This window comes from Corvus cornix, chromosome 3 (genome assembly GCF_000738735.6).
Source record: "Corvus cornix cornix isolate S_Up_H32 chromosome 3, ASM73873v5, whole genome shotgun sequence".
NCBI lineage: Eukaryota > Metazoa > Chordata > Aves > Passeriformes > Corvidae > Corvus > Corvus cornix.
The window spans coordinates 5,443,090-5,467,098 of NC_047056.1; the positions used below are offsets into that span (position 1 = coordinate 5,443,090).

At 40.1% G+C, this 24,009-nt stretch overlaps 1 protein-coding gene across 9 annotated transcripts in view; it reads left to right on the forward strand.

The window, feature by feature from the left end:
- The window catches only part of PLCB4 (phospholipase C beta 4), a 186,790-nt gene extending 163,041 nt beyond the window's left edge, over nt 1–23,749 (forward strand). For 7 of the 9 annotated variants that reach the window (XM_039569012.1, XM_039569014.1, XM_010403024.4 and 4 more), the window contains 8 exons: nt 648–763; nt 4,594–4,669; nt 10,075–10,250; nt 15,061–15,162; nt 16,288–16,345; nt 16,765–16,851; nt 19,156–19,192; nt 21,935–23,749. In XM_039569012.1, the coding sequence (XP_039424946.1) occupies nt 648–763; nt 4,594–4,669; nt 10,075–10,250; nt 15,061–15,162; nt 16,288–16,345; nt 16,765–16,851; nt 19,156–19,192; nt 21,935–22,023 (741 nt within the window). In that variant the 3' untranslated portion in view covers nt 22,024–23,749. The remainder of the gene's footprint in view (nt 1–647; nt 764–4,593; nt 4,670–10,074; nt 10,251–15,060; nt 15,163–16,287; nt 16,346–16,764; nt 16,852–19,155; nt 19,193–21,934) is intronic. The other 2 variants (XM_039569015.1, XM_039569016.1) reach the window with 1 other exon arrangement.
- Nucleotides 23,750–24,009: the final 260 nt, after the last annotated feature.

The window sequence follows — 24,009 nt, forward strand, 5'->3', positions numbered from 1 at the left end:
AATAGAGATAAAGTCCTGGATGAAGCCATATTAATTAATGAGGTTCTTTTTGCCACGATTAGATAAAATGCAGGGCAATTGGGTATTAATAAAATAACATAAATGAAAGAACCATTTTTCCTACTGTAGTGTAAATTCAATATTTGGTGCTCTCCGTGCTGGTCAAATATTTGCATCATTATGAGCTGCTGTTCAGATAAAGGAGAATATAAAGTTAAGTTGTATTGCACAGCTTGCTATTGCTTGCTAAAGGAAAAGCTCTGCCACAAGGTGGGATTTCTTAATGATAAGAGTGCTGCAGTCACTGGGGGCCATGGGCCAGGTCTTCAGAATTGCACTTAAATGGACATTTACTCCAATTTATTCCATTTATTCCTTCTTTTCCATCATTACTTTGTCTCAAAATGTACCATATTTTTATGGTTCACTGCAGGTTTTAATTTTTCTAACAAAGAAGAAATGTTTTGGTGCTTGTGGTGGAATACCTGGAATGTTTAATACCACACAGCTAGACCAGATTAAATTCCATTGTCAGAGTTGTCTGTTCATACATACACTGGTATTTCTTACACTGATATTTCTTTCTTATAAGAAAATTGAACGTCAAAAATCTAGCAACCTAATGGTAAGGTCCTACTGTTTTCCAGGAGCACAGCGCCATGCAGAAGTTGCACTGCACACAAATTGACAAAATAGTGGCCCAATATGATAAAGAAAAGGTATCATACGAGAAAATGTTAGAGAAGGCGATGAAGAAGAAGGGGTAAGAGATTATATTAAATTATTTTTCTTTAGACTTGAAATAGATTTGATATCTTATGCTTTGTGGTTTGGAATAAAGCATTCATAAAAAGCATTCATTGCAGCTTGAGTCAGCATCCTACATCAACCTGAGAATGAGCCTAGCTCATAAATATGGGACTCACTCTGCCTTTCTCTAGTCTTCTGCTATCAGAATTTTAAAATTAAAAGCGAAGGAGTTGTCGCAAATTTTTATTTCTGTGGTCTGATCTGGTCTGGTCTCACTGCACTCCCCAGGGAATGTCACTGTCGTGTTCCATGAGAGCAGAATAAGGTCCTCAACAGCCCTAATGACCAGAAAGCAGCAATGATTTGATTTTAGGGGAAAAGCTGGCTTTTAAATCTTGAATGTTTGAAAATAATAGACTTTTGCCGTGCTGTTGAGTTGAAGTTTCTTTTTGACAAAAAACCTACAGATGCTCAGGTGGGATAAATCAGTCTTACTCCTTTGACTTGAGTAGAGCTGTTTTGATTTGCACAAGCTGATGGCCTGGGATATTATCTGTGTGGATCTCCTGCTTGTCCCAGAAAGGTTCCTGGAAGATGCTGATGACTTCAATAAAATGTCTAATTCTAATTTGGAATTAAGTAGCAGGACCTGCTGTTGCCTTGCTGCTCATCTGGCAGCAGTTTCTCCTCTCCACCTTTCACCCTGTCACTGGAATTTCATTGAGACAGCAGGAATTACTTTAGTTCCATATCCAGCTATGCTAATAGTTGCTCTTAATTTCATATTGTTGTCATCTGGCAACAACAGCTGGCAGCAACTCACTCACTGAATACTGAACATAGCTGCCTGTTTGGCCTTGAATCTTCCAAGACTACTTTTTCTGTAAATTATTTGGAACGGTGGTGGGTTTTTGAGTGTGCACGTTGCAATCTGGCAAAGGAACAGAAACAGAACTGTCAGAAGTAAACAAGGAAAGGAGAATTCTCCTCACTAAATTACTGAAAGCTCGCAGTTCATGCTGTACTTCTTTTTGTCCAAGACAGGAGAACTGTAAGCACACAAATACTTCTAATCCAAGGAGCTTCTTCCAGAAAATTACCACTACTCCAAACAGAGAGGGGAAAACTGCAGGACTGATAGATTTAATGTGGCTTTGATTCAATTTCATAGAATACAGCACAGCAGAACGTTACTGATATAGCTGGAGTTTTAATTACAGTCAGGTTATTTATTCCAGGGGCAGAGAAGTGAACTCTGGGCATTGCACCATAATTCTTGTGGGGGCAGAAAGGTTTCCCTGTGCTCTGGTATTTAAGAATCTCAGTGCTCCTGTTGGCCTGAGAAGGAGCCAATGCCTCTGCCTGTCCAGACTAAACAGCCAAGGAAGGTGTGCCAGGAAGTTAAAGGTGGAAATGGCTGGCTCTGTGCAATAAATATTGGGAAGCTCTGGATAACAATGCTGGCCAGAGTACCCCAAAATGGGACAAGTATCAAAGCAGTTGATAATTTGATTCCCAGTTTGAGGTCACTTCATTGGCTACTTGCAGCATCTTTTCTTAATTTTATAACGCTTCTTCCATGGACACCAAAGCCTTTATGATAAGTTTCCTGTTATGAGTTAAAATTGGAAATGACCACTCCAGAAGCAGCTCCAATGCAAAGCCAAATACTGTTCCTTACCATGGTTCCATAGTTTCCATGGACTCCAGAGCTCTTAGTCACCTGATGGCTCTTCAGTGTTACAGGACTACCTTTTGGCATCTAATTAGCAGCCAAATCAAAATCAGTATCAACACAGACTTCCTGTGAAAACCCTTTTTAATGCCATAGCAAAATATTTAAAGGGCTTCCTTCGGGGTGAGCCCTAAAAGCCCACTCTGCAAGGTACTTATGCCCACCCTAGCTGTGCAGTGTGTTAAAGGACATGCGTACAAGTGAACACATTGGTTGACATTTATAAATTTTACTGAACTTATTAAATGCTCTGATGAAGCCAGAGTCCTGGGTTCAGTGAGTACAGGAAAAGCTCCATTTCCTTGGCTATCATTCCGGAGCATTTGCAAGCAATAAAAGTTTTAAGAGAACTTGTTAAACGTGTTTTCAAGGCATTCATATTGAAATTGTCAGATTATTTCCTGACAAAAAGGCCTTTGATAGGTGTAAAGACAACTTTCTCTTCTGATCTTGTCGTGCAGGTTTTTTTGTGGTCCATTTCTGCCACATGGTGTGACAAATGCCAACTGCATATTGTTCAGCAAAGTAGGATTTTTTAATCACATGCTAATTCACTGACAGATGGACAGGGTTTTGCTCCCTGTGCTATTTCTGTCATACACTTCAGATGCTTGCAAATCTCAGAGAGGCATATGGGGATAGGTATGGTTGTGTTCCCACTCTGAATTAAAATCAGGGCACATAAAGATCCTTCTGATTTATTGGGACTGTTCAGAAATCCAAGTGTATCTGTTTGTGTGAGCATGGGTAGGTGACACTGGGCTGGGCTGTCCCTGGGTATTTGTTCCCAGCTGTGACTCCATGGTTCAACCATGGACTCTGCCACTGCAGCTGGGGGCAATTCCCATTATGCCCAGTGTCCAAACTCGCTGGAAGTTGCCTTGGGATATGATGAAAGCTGCGTTTCCAGAGAAGGGATCAGTTTGGATGTCCGGTATTCTGAAGAGTCCAATGATTGAACTAATTAGGCTATTTTGGGATAAAGTGTGTCTGATTCACGCCAAAGAATCAGTGTCTTTCATACTGATCAACAAATCAGATATTGCATTACAGCCGCACCCTGATCACAGTGTGATCAAAGAACACATCTCTTTTAGCTGTTGGGTTTTTCAGGCAGTGGTAACAGCAGTCAGAACCTCTCTCTCTGACTTTAGATTGCTTCCAAAGTGTCAAATCAGTGCTAGAAACATCTACACAATTTCCCTTGCTGTGGCTAGAAAATAAATGACTGCTGGACCTTGGAAAACAAGACACACCACACTATTTTCAGTAAGGGCTTTCCTGGTGTTGTTTGATGGTAAAATTTTCTGCTAATTTCCGTAAGTTTAGCAGTACTTTGATATGAAAATAGGATTTAAACTTGTTAAGAGTTTCATAAATCTCCTTTTCTGGAGCAAACATGGATTAATGTTCCTGCAGTCAAGCAATGACCTTCTTATTAGGGCCAGCTGCAGCTGATAAATGAACGTGTCCCTGTCCAGACAGTGGAGCTGCATCACTTTACATTAGTGGATAATCCAACACAAAAACGTTACAGTGGTGTCCAAACAGAGGTCTCTCAAGATACTGTTTTATTCCAGGCCCCTCCTTTGCAGCCCATTCACCTATTCTCACAGAGGGACACTTACACTTTCTATAGGTGTTCAAATTTAGTACACCCAAATCACCCTGGGAGGTAATTATTCAAATGACTTTGTTTCCTCTGCCTCCAACTAAATATAAGTAACAAAATTACTTTTAAAACAGAGTCTAAAATCATGGCAAGGCACTGAATAGGCCTGTAAGTTTTCAGGCAGAAACTGGTTTCTCTTGGCAAGGTATTTTAAGCCTGGAAAAGGAACCGAGTATCATAAATGGAGATGCCTGACACATCCTCAGCAACAGAATAATTGCTGGGCCAATCTAGAATTAATCATGTGGTGTTTGAATTGAATGATCATTAATCCAACAATATTTTGTAAGTTGTGAATGAATTGCCAGAAGAAATAATTTCATTCCAATACTGTGCAGCACTTCAACTTTGATTAACATTTTAATTAGTAAGAGCTGACTGAATGGGGAGATGTTTAACTTGTGGCACACATTTGCGATTTTCCTTTTGTTTTTAGAGGAAGTAATTGTGTTGAATTGAAGAAAGAAACGGAAATTAAAATTCAGACACTAACATCAGATCACAAATCTAAGGTAAGCAAACAGCCAATTTTAACACATGCAACTTCTGAAAGAGAGATTTGAGACCCAAGTGGTAGTTAATTTCCTTGGAAGCATATGAATCATTTTCAGCAATAATAACATGTTGAAAAGAATGGGAGTAATTGAGTGTCTAAAAGTGTTCCTTAAAAAATTTTTTTAAAGCAACACGAATTTCCTGCTGTTTTGAAATTTTTGAAGAAAGAGTCGTATTTGTGCCTCGTGAAGTGAAACTGGTCATTTGTGTCAGCTCTAGTTAAACAAAGAGAATGTGTGTTATATGAAATTTGGATGCTAAATACATTCCCAAAATACATACATAAAGAAGCTTCTATTTCATTTTCCGTCATTGTCGCCGTGGCCTTGGTAATCTGTTTCTTAGGGAATGAGGACTCCAAGTTGCTCTTGAGCCAAATGCCTTCTTACTTCTAGTGGGGATTTTTTTCCCCATTGCTTCGTTGCTTTGTTTTCTACAAGGTCCTGGAGAATAAAAGTGCCCTGGGACTCAATCTCAGCTAATTTGGAAAAGCTGGTCTCAAGGTCATGGCTCACAGGAGTTGCTCAGAGCTGTTTCCTCTGTACTTCCATCCCACTACTGTGTTCACTGACTCCCTATTTCCTTTGGAAGTCTTATCCAGGACTTTTTGACATGTTTTTGAAAGCTATCCAGACTAGAGGGTGGCCGGGACACCAGAAGGCTCATCCATGTACAAAATCATCTGGAGAGAGGGCAGTACTGGAGACTGACCCCAGTGAAATCTATAACCTGTAAAAAGAATCAGACGAGAACAGAAAATTCACACAAACACAGCCATCTTTGAGGCTAGAATAACTTTTCATCTTGCCTTCTTTTAACTTCAGTCTTTGGTTTTATTATTTCATGTTTGCGTTCTTGTTGCTGCCCTCTCAGTTGTAGATGTAGCAACCCCACCCCCAGGAATAAAACCTAAAGTACTGTCTTATTCTCCCTATCTTCTTCCCCTATGAAAAGTCCAGAACCCTTTCCTAAAATAAAAGTTAACTTAAAAAATAAAAAATTTATTCCTCTCTCAGTGAAACAAACTCTCTGAGGAGCACTGGCTCCCAATCATCCAGACATAAGCTCCAAAACTCATTTGAAGTTACATTACATAGAAATGTCTTTGCTCTGATCTCTCTCTCACCTATGTCACTCAGAGTCTGGAGTTAAGTGTCATTTGTACACAAGGAACATCCAAATGTTCATTAATCTTCCAAATCCAATAAATGTGACTTATGTTCTCCCTTTCCACAAATATATTCTGTTTCTGAGCCCTGTTCCTTTCAAAATCCTGCTTTCAAACTGGTTGCCTTCAATTTAATCCATACCTGGAAAAAAAGATTGATTTTCTTGTCCACTCCCATGTCAGGTTCTAGGATGACATCTTGAAAGGAGACTTAACGGTAAGATTTGAACTGTAAGACTTCAGTGTAAGACTTGAAATTCCAAGCTTCTGATTATTGGATAATTCCCAAAGAACTCCTCTGCAAGTCATCCCCCTCTGAAGCTTCCTCTAATGATTTTCAATGTCCTGCTCACTGTGGTTCCATCAAAATTGCCCAGATTATTTACCAACCTCTTTTGTTTCAACTGCTGTGTGTGGGCCCTTGAATTATTCCTGGAGATCATTCAAAGGTTTGCAAGCAACAGGTTGGAAAACAGTGCTCAAGACCATAGGGAAATTAACTTTTATCTTAGATGAAGGTAGGTGCAATTAAAGTAGATTGAATTCTGAGATGCTGAATGCATTACACTGATATACTAGGAGTTTGATTAATTAACAGTTGTTCAGCATTTCTCAGCATTTGGCCCACTAATTTTGATATCAGATTGGAACATAATTCATCTTTAATTACAGCTCATGTCCTCCAGTACAGCTCTGTGCCACAATGTGCCTGTACACACCTTTGGCACCAAAGAGACCTTTTCATCTACAAAACTCCTCCTGTCATGAGGAAACATCCAGCCCGAGTTTGACATAGAATATTGAAATTAAATCTGAATGTCCCAACGTGTACTTCACACACAATTAACCTAGCAAATGCAAATTACTCCCCTGCATTAGGAAAGTAGGTCCCAATATCAAGCAGGCAGAGGATGAAAAGAAAATAAAGGAAAGATTACTTCAAAGATCATTCCTGCTTGAATTTAGTTGCTAAACAAATTTCTTGCATATATGCTGTGCAAAAGAAGGTTCCTTATCAGGATTTTAATTAGTCTCTTAGGCCCAGTGTAGGAACAGATGAAAGGACAGGCTTGCAAAGACAGTCTGCAGAACAGGAAAGAGAGAAGTTAGCTGATGGTTATTTTTCCTATCCTTTAGGACGAGCAACTCTGCCTTAATAGGAGAAAGTAGGACAAGAGTGCAGCCCAGTGAAAATTAAATAGTCATTTCAACTATGCTGCTAATAAATCGGAGAAAAGCAGAGATATTCTCTGAATTTACTACAGCTGAACTTCGAAGTGTATCACAGATCTGCAGCAAAATTGGATTTCAGATGATTTAATGGCCATGAGTTCTAAGCTGTTCGGAATCTGAGTCAAATTGGGTATTTAAAGTCTGTTGCTGGTGTTTGGTACATCCCTTACAGCCTTCTCATCAGGTTATATCTTGCTGTACCTGAAATGAGACTTCTGCCTTGGTGGATGTGTAATAAAAGAAACCTTCTCTGTCCCTCACATCCCTAGAGAAAAGCTCGTTTTACAAGGAGGTGTATCTGCTTCTTAGACGGCCTGCTGCTTCTGGAATTAGCAGCACATCACAGCACATCTGTCCATGAACACAGGCAGCGTGTTTTTCTGATTATTACTTCCTTCTTAGATTAAATACTTTATCTAAGTATTACCACACTGTCACCTTGCAGGGTTTTTCTTCGGGAATTAGACTCAATAATTCTATGAGATGTTACATGATTCTTTGGTATCAGTGTACTTGAGAGTCAGAATTCCTGCCTTCAAGTTCCTCTGTGGTTTATAGCATTCACCATTTAAAAACAATTATCACATTATTCATTTGCAATGTGCCCTTGAGTCTTTGTTCCTCTGTGTTTGTTTGGGCTTTGTAAACTCTTTGCAACAAAGTCACAAAATACTTGCTTTCACCATGGCTTCCAGTATTTATTTCACTATTTTATTGTCATGCTTCGTCTTTCATGCAAAGTTCATTTTGCATTTTCTCTACAGCGTAAGGAGGCTTTAAATAAAAGCAAACTCTTCTTTGTTTCCTGGAATGCCTGTGGTGGTGGTGAACACTTGACCTCCTGCTCCCTGGGCCACGTCACAGCACTTGTCTTTTTGAAATATTAATAATTTCTAACACTGTGACTGTGGGAGTTTTCTGAAGGCACAGTCCCTTTGCTGCTGTGCTCCAAATTACACCCAGGATTTTGGACTGATCTACCTACACCATTTTTTATTCAAATTGTGGATAGAGCTGACTCCATCTGGAAACTCTGCATTGAATATAAATAAGGAACGTGTTTTCCTAAAACCTTCAGCCATGACTTCTAGCTCTCCTAAGTTCATCCTAGGTCTCCCTGGGGGTTGGTAAGCCAAATGAGGTCTCACTGTTGAGAGGAGATTCATGCAGCCTAACTCAAGTGTCTTGGTGCTTGAGGCCCTGCAGATATAAGAGAGGCAGAGAGTATCTAAGTGATAAATCCTGCTTTGGAATTGCTCACCTTTTCACACCCGTGGTTCAAGGAGCTTGGGCTAAACTTGGCCCAAACTAAAGTGCCCTAGGTGGTGCCAGGGGTGAGCTGGAGTGTCTGTCCCTGAGCCTCTCAAAAACTCCACCTGAAAAGTTAGTCTTTCTTCCTTCACAACATCCAAGCATTTATTTTTACTCATTTTAAAACTGAATCCTCGTATTTTTCTGGCTCTGAAGGCAGTACTTACGAACACCTTATTAAAAATACTACTCCCACAAACTGCACCACATCCTTCATATAATTTCATAGTTGACAGGCTCTGGGCTTAGTAGTATACTTCCCCACATGCACAAAAATAAGCATGGCTCATTTTGCTGGAGGCACACTGACTCTTAAACCCCCTGATGGAATTGGGCCTGTCTTAGTCATACCAACTTCTGCCTCACAAGGCTTTTGTTGTTCTCTGTAGAAAACTCCAGGTTGCTCTCTATCAGCTGCATGTATCAGTTTTGATATGAGACCACAATTTAGCTATAGTTAAGTGCAGATCTGGCTTTCAAGTAGTGGTAGTCATCCTGATCTGTTCCAGAATTACTCACTTCTTTATTTCATTAGATTCCCTCTTTATTAAGCAACATGAGCTTTAGGTAAGAGGCATCTCAGGCATCACCTTCAGAGGAGCCTCTCTGGGGCAGAATGGAAAATGGGGCTGATAAAATCTCCACTTTTTTCACCTTCACCACTGTGTGCAAGACAATCTGTTCCTCATTATGCAAACCCCAGCTAAAATACTGGCATCATTCTCTCACTTTCTAAGCAAAATTATGGCAATTTTTGATAGAAAGGATCCAGTTTGCTTTCGCAGAAGATGACCCAGATGTTATTGGTTGCAGTTGAAATGAGTGCCTGAAAATGGATTTATTGGGGGGCACATTTTGTATACCATTTATGGAAAAGTAGGATAACATGTCAAAACACCCAAAGATAATTATTAAAGGTTAATAAAACATATCTTTCTATTAGCTTCTTTTCAAAATCAGTGAGTGTGATATATTATTATAATAACCACTCTGGTGATTTAGACTTCTTAATACTGTCTCTTGGGAACATTCCAAAACTTTAATCTCATTATTCATGTGAGTCTTGGGAGATAAGCAAGAGAAGAATACTTGTCAGATTCCCTGCTGACTTAATGAATATAAAACAAAGATACGTAGACCATCTTCAGAGTCAGGTTGTACTAAATACAGGATTTCTCTGGAAACGCTCTGTTTGTGAAACTGTCTCCACAAAATCAAAGGCTATCTTTAAGCCCTCAGAGAAATCCTGCTCACTAGGTTTTGCCATTGTTAAGTTCAGTACTTTTAAGATATATATATTTCTTGGCAACAAAAGTGTGAAACTGTTTTATTATTAACTCGGTGTTAGAGAAGGTTTTAAAACAATGGTAGTACAGTGAAGAGCCTATTTATTCAGACAGTCTATTCAGGGCACTTTAGATAATAGTGTCCTAATAGTAGGGTTTGGTTTACATCTGTTTTTTATACCACCCAGCAGTGTCCTCAGTGGCTTTGCTATCTGTGAAGCAACTTCATTTATGCAACTTCCTTTTTCATAATTTAGCTGTGTTCTTTAGAACCGTTTCATGATTGTCTTTACATCACCTTCAGCAGCAGGAAGAGCTGCTCCATCTGGGAGCTTCTAACAAAGCTGGTGTTACCTTCCCACAGGTCAAAGAGATCGTGGCTCAGCACACCAAGGAATGGTCGGAGATGATCAACACGCACAGCGCCGAGGAGCAGGAAATCCGCGACTTGCACTTGAACCAGCAGTGTGAACTACTGAAGAAACTGCTCATTAATGCTCATGAACAACAAACCCAGCAGCTCAAATTTTCCCATGACAGGTGAGCAGGGCAGTGCTGCCTAATAATGAGGGCTTGGTTTAGGTTTGCTCTGTGTAATGCTGTAGTTTTTTGCATTGACAGCTCCTGTACTGCTGCCAAAGGCACTGGGCTGAATGCACGATAGAAGTAAAAGAAGTGACCATAGAAGGTTTAGGTAGTGTCCTGGTTTGAAAGACAGGTGTCTGCTAAGGAAGGTGAGAACCTCTCTTAGAACAGAAAATGTGACCCCCTCCCCTCCAAATTATTATAACTCTGAAATTACGGGGCTTTCAGGCAAAGATATGGGAAAAGGAATGGCAGTTCTTTACTAATACATATATATACAAAACAAGGCAAACAAACACCACCAACTCTGGCAGCAGCAGCAGCAGCAAACAGAGCAGCAGCCCAGCACCAGCCTCTCTCGGCTGCAGGCGGTTTCCCCTTCGGTGCAGTTCTGCTCACAGCCGGCAGGGGCGCTGGTGGCTCCCGGCCGGGCAGGGCGGCTGCGATGGTTCCCCGCGCCTGCAGGGGGCGCTGTGGCGCGAGCTCGGCCGCATCTCCCTCATGGGGTAATGGCGGGCGCGGCGGTGGAAGAGATAGAAAAGGGGCTTCCTTTATAAACTCACGGTGGGTAGCTGGTCCCGATGCCCCTCCGCATGGCGAAAATGAGCTGTAGCAGGAACCTTGGAGCAGCGGCTGGAATGGCAGAGGCGGGCACACCCGGGGTATCAAAGGGGATGTATCAGAAACTCCACAGCTGTAGCAAGAGCGGTGGGGTGTCCCGGCAGGCAGGGGGTGCGGTGTTATAGTGTAGCCAAAAACCCGGAGCAGCGGCAGAGAAGCAGCGGGGCTGGGCAGTGGCGGGAGGGGCTCAGGGTCCCGGGTTTTCCCCTGAGGCACCGCAGTAGGTGGTGAGGATCCTTTCTAGTGAGATCGGGTGTTCGTAAGGTCCCAGTGCAATGGCCGCTCTTACGAGCGGAGCTTCACTCATGGTAGGAGAGGACAGTAGGAGACGGAACCCCGCAGTGGTGGCACATTCTCCCCACAGCAACCACAGCCTGTCTCCCCTTTGATCCCAAGAGCGATAGGAGCCAAGCCCAGCCCCTCACCCTCCAGCCAAAATCTCGAGGTATCTCTGCCCTTCCCAAGAGAAAAGCCCCATAACTACGAGAGTGCAGCTGCACCCTTCCCCCCACCTTGGCCGCTTCTTTTGTCTCTCATAAGTACGGGTCGTTATCGTCTCTTAGCAACAAATGGGACAAAATTCCCTGAGAGAAAGAAAAAAAAGGAAAAATCCTAACCTCCAACAGGTAGATGTAGGAGTGGGCTTCTTAGCTGGTTTAGATCATCTGAACCTCATTAAAGGCAGCAGGGGTGATGAAGCATTGGTAGTTTGCACTGGCTTTACCCAGGAACTTCAACTGAAAGGCTGGAAACTGAGAAGTATCAAATACGGAAATATCCTTTGGAGTTGCTGTCAGCTGTGGACTCATGTTTATAGCACTGGCGGCTTATAAGACAGATCCATGAAAAGTGAGGTCTAAAGGGTTTGCAGGATAAGCTACATTAGACTGATGTGTTATCTACAATATCCTGCCATAATCACCCAGAAGATGCTACATGACACTACTGCTTTTGTAATTAACCATCCTGCCTATTTGAAATCAAATAAAATTAAATACACATCATAGTCACAGTGCTGAAAGTGGTGGTAAGTAGAGGAATCATTTTTTTGTCCTATATTCTATTATTCAGAGCAGCCTAAAAGCGTATGAACATAAAATTTGTGCATACACATATATATTCATACATATGTAGATTCATAGGTAATTGTCTTCAGCACCTTTCACATAAAAAGCATGGGGGAAAAGAAATAAATAAATCACATTTGAAGAAGGAATTGAAATTATTTTTTTAAATTCCTGAGTGAAAAAACAGCTTATCTTTGCATCAGAGAGAACACATGCTGGGACCTGCAAGCTTTCCATCCAACAAATTGTCCCAGCAAAAGGCTTGTACTGAGTTCATCTTTATGTTAATCTCTGTGTTAGCCTATCTATTCAAGCTGACCTGCAAAACACATCCAGTCAAATATGAAGTCCAAAAATTAAATTTTTAATTATTAAATTATTGTTAAAATTATAATATTAATTATTGTTAAATTATTATTAAAATTTATCATTCAAAAGTTATTAGCCAGAGGAAGGTGCAGTCCTTGGTGCTGTACCTCTAAATCATACTTGGCTGCATCAGCCCAGGAAATCACATCACTTTCTTTTTTGAGTCTTTTTTTCTATCCTACTGGAAATTCATCAGAATGCTTGGAAGATAATTTACTAATATATGGCCTGGGAAAGTAAATTTTTTGTTTTCCATATGTATTTCCATGTTCTCTTAACTTTGCTAGAAGCTGTCATTAGATATACATTAAGGCAAAACTTACATTTTTTTATAAGTTTTTTTTCCCTCACAGTTTTAGTATTTGGGTGTAGAATTTCTGTATCTGTATGTTGTTTAAACAGCCCTCCATCATTTCTTGTCTATGATTCTTATATTAGCAATGGATTTTGCTTTCGTATTACAAATCATCTGTGTTCAGTCCATATATTGCTCTGTGTTTAAAGCTACTAAGAACCAGATCTGAAAATCTACATCCTGATAAATCCTGAGAACTTCTTTTGCTCAGCTGTCCCAGGAGTAACTACCTTCAATGTTCTTTCTGCTTTATTCATTGCAATTTAGTGTGTTCCTGCTTATTTGGGAGTTTGTGTGGCAGTCCTAAATGTGCAGACAGGGGACTTTCCTGTTTAAAACTAATTTAAGACTGTGTCTGAATCTATGAATATTTTAGGAGCATTTGGACTGTGAAATACTGACATGTGAATAATAATGCCCCAAAGAGACTTCACACTTCATAATTTGCAAACTTTTTAATGTAATACGTTGTGTGTAGGAAGACATAAATGCATTTATCTGTAGAGGCCAGGAGACAATTCAGGTATATCCACAGGAAAAAAGGGATCTGTGTGAGGGCAGTGTGGGAGGTGGAGCAGGCTCTCAGCAGGCTGTTCTTACCACTTCCCTCTCTCTGAGCTGGGTAATGAGTTGGATATCACAACAGAGGGCACAGGGCTGGTAGCAGAGATCAATAATCTAAAATGATGCAGTTGCCTGCTGTAGGGAAGGTGCTTTCCCTCCATGTGCAGCACAAAAAGCAATTACTGTCTGTGCTTTGAGCTCATTTAAAAACAAAGCAGAAGGCAGCAGATACTGCTAAAAACCTGAAGCTTATTGAGCTCCAGGGGTGCTGAGCCCCCTGCCTCCCCAGCCTGAGTTACCTTGACTGATCTGGATGTGGTGATCCTGCAGCAGTTCAGAAATTGGGGACATGAGGCTGTTGTTCACAAGCATTATGTACTCCAGATAAAATAACCTGAGAGAGAGAAAAATTGTGTAGTGGGTTTTTTTAACAGAAGAAGAGATTTCTATTTATTCAAACAATACTGGTGTCAGAAAATAACATGTTAATGCACTTCGATGTCATCTAAATATGTATATATAAATTCCAAGGATAGACTTACATGCTTAAAGTTAAGTATCCCTTCAAAATACATGTTTGTATAAATTTCAGAGGTGCAGTCACTATGACCCAGTGGGGAATCAGCAGCTAAATCTTGCAGTGCCACAATTTCAGAATCCTTTTTTTCTTATTTTCTTTACCATCCTGGCTTATCCACTTCTTCCAGTTACCTCTGGCTCCAGGAATCACCACTGCTTGTGGGAGGGAGAGTGTTTTTCCTGGAGACAATGTGATTTGTTGGCCCTTTCAGCCACCTCCGTGGCCAGTGCCTCATTTCTAAATCATCAGTGATGCACAGTAGTCCTCTAATCCTCTTAACTTCTTTCACTCTAAAATTGTATCTGATGCAAACAGGCTAAGTCAGTTTGAACACCTCCACCAACTTTTTTCATATCCTTCAGCACAGTAATCAAAATAAATTATTTCAGCACTCCTCTTAAGACAGTGTGCCTGAAAATCACTTCAATTTCAGTATAGAAAATAAAAGCTTTTATTTGGAGAAAGAACTGTTGGAATGAAATGTGCTCTCAACACATCATTTTTTTAGAACCCAGACTAATTTTTGCTGTGATACCACTGCTTTTAACTCTGTGTTCAGGAAATGCTTCGCCTTATGAACTCTTGGAGGCAAAAAACAAAAAAGGCATCACACTTCTTTAATAAAAAAATTTAAAAAGCTCTCTCATTTCACAGAAAAGGCTAAAAGGTTCACTGAGCTAGAAGGAGAAATGAAACACCAGCCTGACCATGGCCTAAATCACTCTTTTCAGGCCCAAAGGGCTCTCCTCAGGCCCAAAGTAGAAGATTTAAAAGGAAGTCTGTCAGCTCATAGCACAACTAGCAAATATTATTACTGTTGATACTGCTGACACCTTCTGAGTGCAGGATTTGTAAATTTTTTAGGCAGTTCTAAAAGATAAATTGCATTTTCTCAGTATCTGACAGTAGCTCATATTAGGACAACGTGTATAATAGGGAGAAAAGAGAGTGGTTTATACCCTTTTACTATATTCAAAGTGTAAAAATGCTTTAAATGGGTCTTTCAGATTATATTCCCTGGAATAAATGGAGATTTCTGGATGCCTGCTCAAGCTGTGTAAATTCCCCCCAAAGGAAGGGAATTTTCATGTTGTTTGTTTTTTCCTCTTCCTTAACTCGTCAAGGAAAAAAGTAACCACAGTGTAGAGGAACCCAACCTCCACAACTGTTGTATCTTAAGCATTAATGACTTTGTTTGGTTTTGCCCAGGGAAAGCAAGGAGATGCGTGCCAACCAGGCTAAAATATCGATGGAGAACAGCAAAGCCATAAGCCAGGACAAATCTATCAAAAACAAAGCTGAAAGAGAGAGGTGAGTATCATTTCCTGATAAGGGAAGTAATGGGTTAATTCTATTAAAACCATGCTTTTATGTATGGAAACAAGGTCTAATGACTGTGCTGGATATATTTTTAGATGACAATTTTAGGAAAAAATGGTGATTTTCTCATAGTTATCCTTTTAATAACTCTGAGGCCCAGAACATCTTTGACTAACTAGAGTAGGTCTAATCACACTATTACATTTAAATTATTGTACTTCAAAAGCATTATACTTTCCTGCTTTTTCAGTGAAATGAGGGCCTGACTGAGAAGGGAGTAAAAGCAGAATGTACACGATGATGTCTCATAAGCCTTTGGGGTTTCCCCTTCACTTTGGCCTTGCCATCTGGCTCATTCTTTCCCTTTTTACATCCCTTCCTTGGCACTGGGCTATTTTGATACCAAAGCCTGAACCTGTTCCGGCTGAACCAAGTCCCTTGAGTGCTGCACACTCCCAGCTCATCAGGAGGATGAGTTGTCAGAGCCCTTGGTAACTGTTTGCTTTGTTGTGTCAGACCTCACTAATGACTCCAAGATAAATCTGTTCCCAGATCCGAAAGCAGTTCTGGTTTGCAGGCTGATTCAACTTTTTGAACTGTTTTTGTTCTCTTTCATGGCAGAAATCTTAGGAAGAGATGCTTCAGTTATTTTATGTAACTATTAATTGTATATTTATATTTTTGCTTAAATAGCAGCTTTAAGAAGCTTGCAGTATTGATATGTGTAACTTTGCTTGTGATCATCAGATTATTTTTTTCCATTACCACTCCTAAGACACACAGCACTTTTTGTATTCCAAAACTGACAGCAGAGTGCAGCAAGGGATGCACAAATTAATGAAACAAAATTTTTTGACGTTTTCACCACCACTCTTGAGTAAGGAAAGCAAACTTCATTCACAACAGTCAAGTCTTCAGTCATACTGCTAATTTACTTGGAAATCTCTAAGTGTAAAGTTGTGTAGCCAGGGGAATGTACAATTTGCCATTAGTCCCACCTGGTGCAGATAATCAGAAGACAAAAGACGCCTTGAGAGTTTGTGATTCTCTCTATTGTAGCTTTTGGGTTTCTTTTTTTCCAATGAGTCTTCATGGAGAACGTTTGCATTTTTTCAGGCGAGTCAGAGAACTGAACAGCAGCAACACAAAAAAGTTCCTGGAAGAGAGAAAAAGGGTAACTATAACTTTGACAAGTCACTGAGCACTGTTTCTGCATATTCTTTTTCATTCCTCTGTGGTGAGAATCCAGCTCTAGTAGATTTTTGTCTTTGCTTTGTTCTACGTACTTGTAGCATAAAAGATGTGACATCTGTACAAGATGAAGCTATTTTGAATTAACAGAATTACTGTTCATTCCTGTGTGTTTGCCAAGTCTGTGTGTTATGTGCAATATGTATATATCAATTAATAAAGAATTAGTATTAAGCTTTTCTTAAGATTGGGTGGTATACTAGGTGTCCTCTGATGTTTCATGCCATCTAAATGGGGCAAGACACCATATATGTGTGTATCTTCCAAGCAGGTTTTTATTTTATTTGTTAATAATGTGTTATATTCTCTCCCCCCCCCCCCCTTATTTTCTCTCAATTACAGCTGGCAATGAAGCAGTCAAAGGAAATGGATCAGTTGAAAAAAGTTCAACTTGAGCATTTAGAAGTCTTGGAGAAGCAGAATGAGCAGGTATCTTGTTTTAAAGGCTTAAGAGAAAAGCAAGCTAGAGAAAACAGTAACCAGAGTCAGACTGAATAGAATCCTTCTGAATGTAAGTCTGTACCAAAATGGGGACTTTTCATGATCACTGCCTACTTTGGTAGTCAAAATGAAGAGATGAGGTGGCTTAAATGATGATACAGCACCAGATTTGTTTCAGCTGAGCCTGTGGGAGCTGAACTGCTCAGCCAGAGTGCCCTTTCAGCTGTTTAGCCACACTGATACTCGTTAGCTGGATATGACAGTCATTAAGGACCCAGCATATCCATTTTACTTACTCCCCAAAAGTAACTCAAGCAAATCAGTTTCCTTCATTTTGGAACTTACATGTCTAGTACTGATTGAAAAATTAGAGGTGAAACGTACCCAGAGCATCCCTGAACTCTGAGAGACACTGAGTTTGGACTGAATTCTAAAGATGTACGGTAGCATGGGGAGTTTTATCTGTACTAGTACACCCTTTCCTAATTAAAATATCTTATTATTTTCTGCTAGTTTATAAGCCGTTTTTTTTTTTTTAATTGAAAAACTACTTGGCAAGGAAAGGAAAATTATAATCTTATTTCTGGTGGAAGCAACACTCTGTTCTGAGCAGATCCCTTGCTGAAAGGTTGAGCCAGAAGAGCTGGAATAATTGCATGGACTTGCAGTACTGCACTTAAAAATGTAAACTGCAAGGGGAATATAATATACCCAGCAGTTCAGTGAGGTGAGAGAGAAGGGGAGCATTTAATAGCCACTACTTTCTGTTTAATACCCATTACTGTCTCAGGTTATATACTCACTTCTTTGTTTGTTAAATGTTCACAACTTGAACTCTCTGGAAGACACCATAATACAAATTAAAGCCATCTTGCAGAGGGGTAGGAGCCCCTGGTCAGCCTCGTTCCCCATTGGTTGGTTTGTGTTCCCCTGCGCAGGCAAGGACCCTCGGGTCCCGTGATTGAGCAGCTCCTCGGCAGAGCCCCGGCCATGTGGCTGGAAAATAAACATCTCTCTGAAACATCTATCAAGAATCTGTCCATATATATTTCTTTTCCACGGGCCTCGTTGTCTGATACACGTGTTGCAGTTTCCCCACTGTAACAGGTAGGGAAGGGAAGAGTACAGGCAAATCAAGTATTTCCACTGTCAGAAGAGAGTCCTACAGGCCCAAAGCTGCAGCCTGGGTAACTCCCAGGGGATGACAGCTCTGTAAGATCTCAGGTGGCTGCTACCACCGAGCCCCAGCCACCACGGCTCTGCTGATCACTCCACCTCCTGGGAAACAACCACAAGTCCCACTCTGATCCCTGACAGGGTTGCTGTAGATGCCATCTCCAACATCCAGCATGAATGAATCACTCAGTCAGTCTGCTCCTGAGCAGCATCTAAAGGCAGGGAGGCAGGATCTGGGGGAGGCAGGACCTGGGGGAGGAAATTAGGTTATGGCAGATCTGTAGCATCACTGTGATAGCTGACAGAAAATGATGGGCTTGATCTAGAGCTATGGTGTTATTAGTTCTTTCTTTCCATTGGCTTCAGAGAGCTTTGGATCCATTTTTTAAAAACATGCAGAGAGGAGAGAACGATTCTGGTTGTGCTTTTGACCATAATGTGATAACCACGTTCTGTATAAGGGAGCTGGGATAAGTGTGAGTCACTGAAGGGTCACCTCTTTGAGCAATTAGATGCTTCCTCACTTGGGCTTACAGCTCTGCAGCTGAGGGATGGCAACAGCCTACGTGAGTTTGCTCATTTGTCATTTGAGTCAGCTTAAATCATCAGATATTAAATGGAATAAGCTTCTCCATGTGCTGGTTATCACTTCTGTGTGGGCATGTGGTGGCCTCCGCCACAGGGGTTGTCCTTAACAGCTTTTTAACTCACTCTAATTTGATCCATCAGAGCATGTATTTCCATGTGTGCTGTTTGGACCATTTCCTTGTAGCCCCAAAAGTGCACCATTGCAACCCCCAGCTGGCTGTGGTTTCATTGGTATATACATTGATGTATCAAAGTTGCATCCAGGTGGTATTTGTTTAATGAGAATTTCAAAAAGCTTTTTTTTCCTGATCGAACAAGGCAAGAAAATTTTCATACAAATATACAATGGAGAAAAGTAGAATTATGTGTGGAAACAGCCTTCAGTACAAACTGTTATGAATTTAAATTTGTTTTGTTTTATGTATGTTTTCCTTGCATTAATTTTTCAATCTCACTTCAGTTTTCATTCATTTAATTTGCTTCTTGTTGTATTACTCGATTTTGACATTTTTATTTTTGTACAAACAGCTTTTGAAATCCTGTCATGCAGTGTCTCAAACACAAGGTAGGATGGACGTATAATAAGCAAATTATTATTTCAGTGTGCTTTCCTTCTAAATTAAATCATTATCATTGGAGCCCTCCTTGTAAATGCAACCATTGGGAAGTGCCATTGACATAGTGAGCACAGTGTTAATCTTGTTTGCACACAGATATTTGAGCCTGACACAATATTAACAGTATTTTGTGCTTTAGCATCTGAAATTCAGATGAATATGAACAGCAATGTGCAGAGGAAATATTTAGAGATTAACTTGTACATTAGTTGCTGTTACTGGAAGATCTGGTTAGGGTTCCAAACTGTCTGTGAGAGTGTCTATTGATCTAAAAAAAGTAGTTTAGTGTTAACACACATGTTTAACTGCTAATGCTGATAGTCAGACAAAGGGTATCCACATATTTTAGTATGGTAATAAAATAAGTAATTCCACTCTGAGAATAGCGAAATACAGAATAGATGGCTGGAAATAGCTACCTAGTGTCTGTGGAAGAGCACCTTAAAATTCACTTCAAATTGCAACACGTTACAAGCTCTGGCAATTACACTTTATGATGTGGCTGTGCTGCTGTAGCTTCCTAAATAATCGTTACTCCAAGGAATCTGTATTAACCCCTTTCTTGCCAAGGGAAAGAGCTGCACTGGGCTGGAACATCCCCTTGTAGAGCACTGCCTGATCTGAATTACTCCCTTGAATTGGTAACATCTTGCACCACTGACAGCACCCACTGTAACAACATTTATTTATTGACACTAATAATGAAAAAAACCTCTCATTAGGCTAGGGAAATTTTTTTTTTTTTTTCTTTTACTGTGTGTGTTTCCTAGCCTGTCTGAGATCTCGGGAGAGCATCCTGAAAGCAGAGTCCCTTGGCTGCCCCTGACTCCATGGATCCACTGTAGGTTCCAGAGGCTTGTCCTGTTGCGCTGGTGCGTTCATGTCAGAATGCACTGTCTGACCCAGCCTCAGAACGGCACAAGCAAGATCCTGCTCCTCTGCTAGGTGCTAATGTGGTCTTTGAGGCCAGGTTCTCTAAAAGAATTCTGTACACAATACACTGGGACACAGAATATTTATAGGACTCTGTGCCTGTAGTCAAGTCACAAGCCTGAAACGTGAAATGTGTGAGTCACTAAGGAACAACCACAGGGTTTTGTTTTATTTGGATGTTTCATTTCACACACAGGCAAAATCCAGCCAACGTTTCAGAAGAGGTTGTCCATATTGATTTATTTATTATGTTTCCATATTTTCATGTTAAAATTATTTCTTCATTACTTTCAAGCTTTTAAGTCATTTAAATGGAGAACATTGATTAATTTTTAATCATATTTATGATGGTTGCTTTGCTGTTATCATAATTACTTTTTTTCCCCAAAAGATGATGAGGATGATTAAGCAAGCGCAGGGCTAGATTTTTCAAGAAGGCAGGTATGTTACATCTGCATAAATCCACATTTATCTTGCAAAAGGAGTAGAGGTGCACCCTCATTTACTTTCAACCTACATCTGCCCATTTTCACTGATGCAAATGTGTTTGCACATCCAGAATAGGTGACTCCATAAGTAGCAGCTTGTATAGCAAAATTCCCTGTCTAAGCAACTCTTACAACTTCTGGGGGAACATAGTTAATATAAATCAAGTCCCCGAAGCATTATTCCCTACATGATGGATATACAGCAGTTAAACCAAAGAAAATAGCAGCTTGGATTGTCTCTTCCTGAAACTTGTCCTAATGCTCCTGAGTTTGTATAGATGGTTAGATTGCCCTCTGGGTCAATTTATTCAGGGTCCTTGGGGAACGATTTAAATAACTTCCCAGATTGAGAGCCCTTGGGGAAAATGGAGATGCTGACTCTCAGTTGCTTTAAACTGCGGAGTTTCACACCAAAACATGCTAACAGGAGAAGAGAGTGTGGCTGTGTGTGCATCAGAGAGGAAGGGAATTTAAAAAGTGCCCTCCCCTCTGAGAGGGGATTCCCAGGTCAGTCACCATTAACACGCAGAGCTTTAACTCTGCCTGCAGAGCCCGAGGCAGGCAGAGTTTATAGTGAGGTCTGGCATGTATTCATTGCTGAATTTTGCATAATGCATTTGGATACAGTTTCAGGTGCATTCACAGTGTGTGATTCCATGGAGCATATAGCAGTATTCTAATCCTGAGGTGAAACACACTCGCTCTGTAATCATAAGGATCTCCAGATCAGACAAAAATTACTTTTTAAAAAGATACTGTTTTTTTAAAAATACTGCTTAAAAAAACCTGCCTACTGCAAGGAAGATGTTATACTGGTGGACTTTAGTCATTCCTTGTCTTTATGAAAGAAGTAAGTCCAGATTATAGATGAATTTCAGGCATTAACACATTGCAGTATTCTCACAACAGCAGTAACAATACATTCCCAGATATTTCCTATCTGGAGAAACAGTAAATTGGCATCTGCCTAGCTTCTTCCCCAAAACTGGGGCTTCTGCATTTTACCACATACTTCTTTAGAAAGTCAACCCATGGCTCCCAGAATAGAATAAAAACACATTTCCTAAGAATTTGTAGATACAAAGATTACATCCGATTTTGAAAAAAGAGTGACATGGGGTGGGGGGACGAGGAGTGTCCAAATAATGTTGTTACCTATCTCTTCAGTGTGTTTTGCCCATGTTTCACTCAGACGCTCTCATGTGAAACGTGCGTCATTGGGAACAAAAGGTCTCATGCAACGCTTCATGCGGTTATTTTGGATTGCAGGCAAAGGAGATGCAGCAGATGGTGAAGCTGGAAGCAGAGATGGATCGCAGGCCAGCAACAGTGGTTTAAAGCCTCAACAAGCAAATTGAAGTTGGAGAGCACAGCATCCTTAAAATGAGAGCAAAATTCAAAATGACATTGCTGAGGTTGAAGAGTGGGATTTTGTTTTGATTTGGTTTTGGCAGGGGTTTGTTTTGGATTTTTTTATTCTTAATATCAAGTGTAGCTACGGACCACCAAGTCTTAAGGTTTGCATTGTTTCTTTTTTAACACTGGGCACTGAATTTCCTTTGTTGGATTTCCATAAGAATTTCCTTTGTTCAGAAAAACCCTGACCCAAAGATGAAGAGTTTTTTAAACCCCCTCCTGTTTTCCTTTCTGTATCTCACCAGGCACATTGCCTATGTCAGAACCACACAATCAGAGCCTTGAAACACAGAAGATACCTTTAATATCATCTCAGATGGCAAAAAAACTGTAGTTCAAGTCGTGTAATTTCCCATTTGTGTTCTCATGTGTGATCTGCTGTGCAGAAACCCCACGCTGCCAGACACCGCCACGCCACGCCTCGTCAGATGCTCGGCACCTGATGTCCCTGAGCCCACTGAACTGGACCTTATGCCAAGTAATAGTTAAGATAGTAAGGCGTTTAGTTTGGGTGATTTTTAAACTGTGTTTCAAGTGGGGTTTTTTTCAGGCAGCAGACAGCAGGCAGTTTAAAGGTAACTGCGTATATTCAAAAGTACAGTGTGTGCAAAGTCATCGACTAAATTCATCAGCTGCAGCAGTAACTTGACAGGGTATTTCTGCAGCCTGATGATGTCCTTCACAAGTGCCATATCAACTCTATCATGTCTGAGGGGAGCCAGTATCCTGTAGAAGTTACTGCAGTGGATAACCTGAGGGAAATACAGTGTATTCGTGCCAAAACTGATCAGTGCTCTAAGGAATTATGTGTTAGGCACTTTAAGAAAAGTTTACATCCTACATTGCTTGTATAGAAATTGCATTTTGATCCTGTTGCTGCAGATCCCGGATACTACAGTTCATTTTAACTTAAAAGATTGTTTAAATGGCTTTTGGCAAAAAGTTTGTAACTGTGAAAATGTAAAAAGTATTTATACACTTGGGAAACACAACATTGTAGAAAATCACATACATGTTGCCACGTGATAAAATTAGTAAACAGAAATGCTAAGAGTATGTTTGCATGTGATACAAATGCTACTAAGGCTGTAATGCCTACTATATGACCACAGTCATGCTACTAGCTGGTAAATACTGAGTAAATGTATGGCACAGAATATTGTTTGATTAATTACAAAGACTTTTAGCATTACAAGGTCTCTATATATATGTGTGTATATTAATTACGTGGGCATTCTTGATACTTGTAGTAAAAGAGAAGTACATAACTAATTTAATTTTACACAGAAGTATTTATGCAGATTTTCAGAATTTCATATCAGGAATAACCTTTTTATGTCCATTAGATATAAAACCAATTTGCTAATGTGTTAATTTGCATGTTTCCAGAGCTTGCTGTAGTTATATTGCAAACAATGCATGTAAGCATTCGGCTTGAAATTTGTCCATGCTGCCAATTCAAAGATGACTGCATGGAAAACTGGTAGTTTAGAACAAATCAGATTCCTGATTTCAATGTACTAAGCACCAATTACTTTGTTGTATATGCTTGTACAAACAAATTCTACATATTCCTATAAACAAAATAAATGAAGAGAGATAATTATGTTATTGTCAGTCCTGAGATGAAACTTTCAACTTCTCTAATAAAAACCTTAAAAATTCAAATCCTTTAGTTCTGACTGCAGTGAATTGCAGGGTGGTGGCGTTATTAATTGCAAATTTTTAGCAAGTTGTATTTCCTGTAAAAATGCGCATAGTGTAAATATATTTCTATCACAGTTTATTTAGTCAAAGGAGTCTTTTTTTTTTTTTTTTTTTTTTTTTTTTTTTAATTTTATGTAAGTGATAGAAGCACAATGCAGCGCAAGAGAACTGCCCCAGTGGAGTGTAGCAGCACAACCTGGAAAAGCAGCAACCTGAGTGCA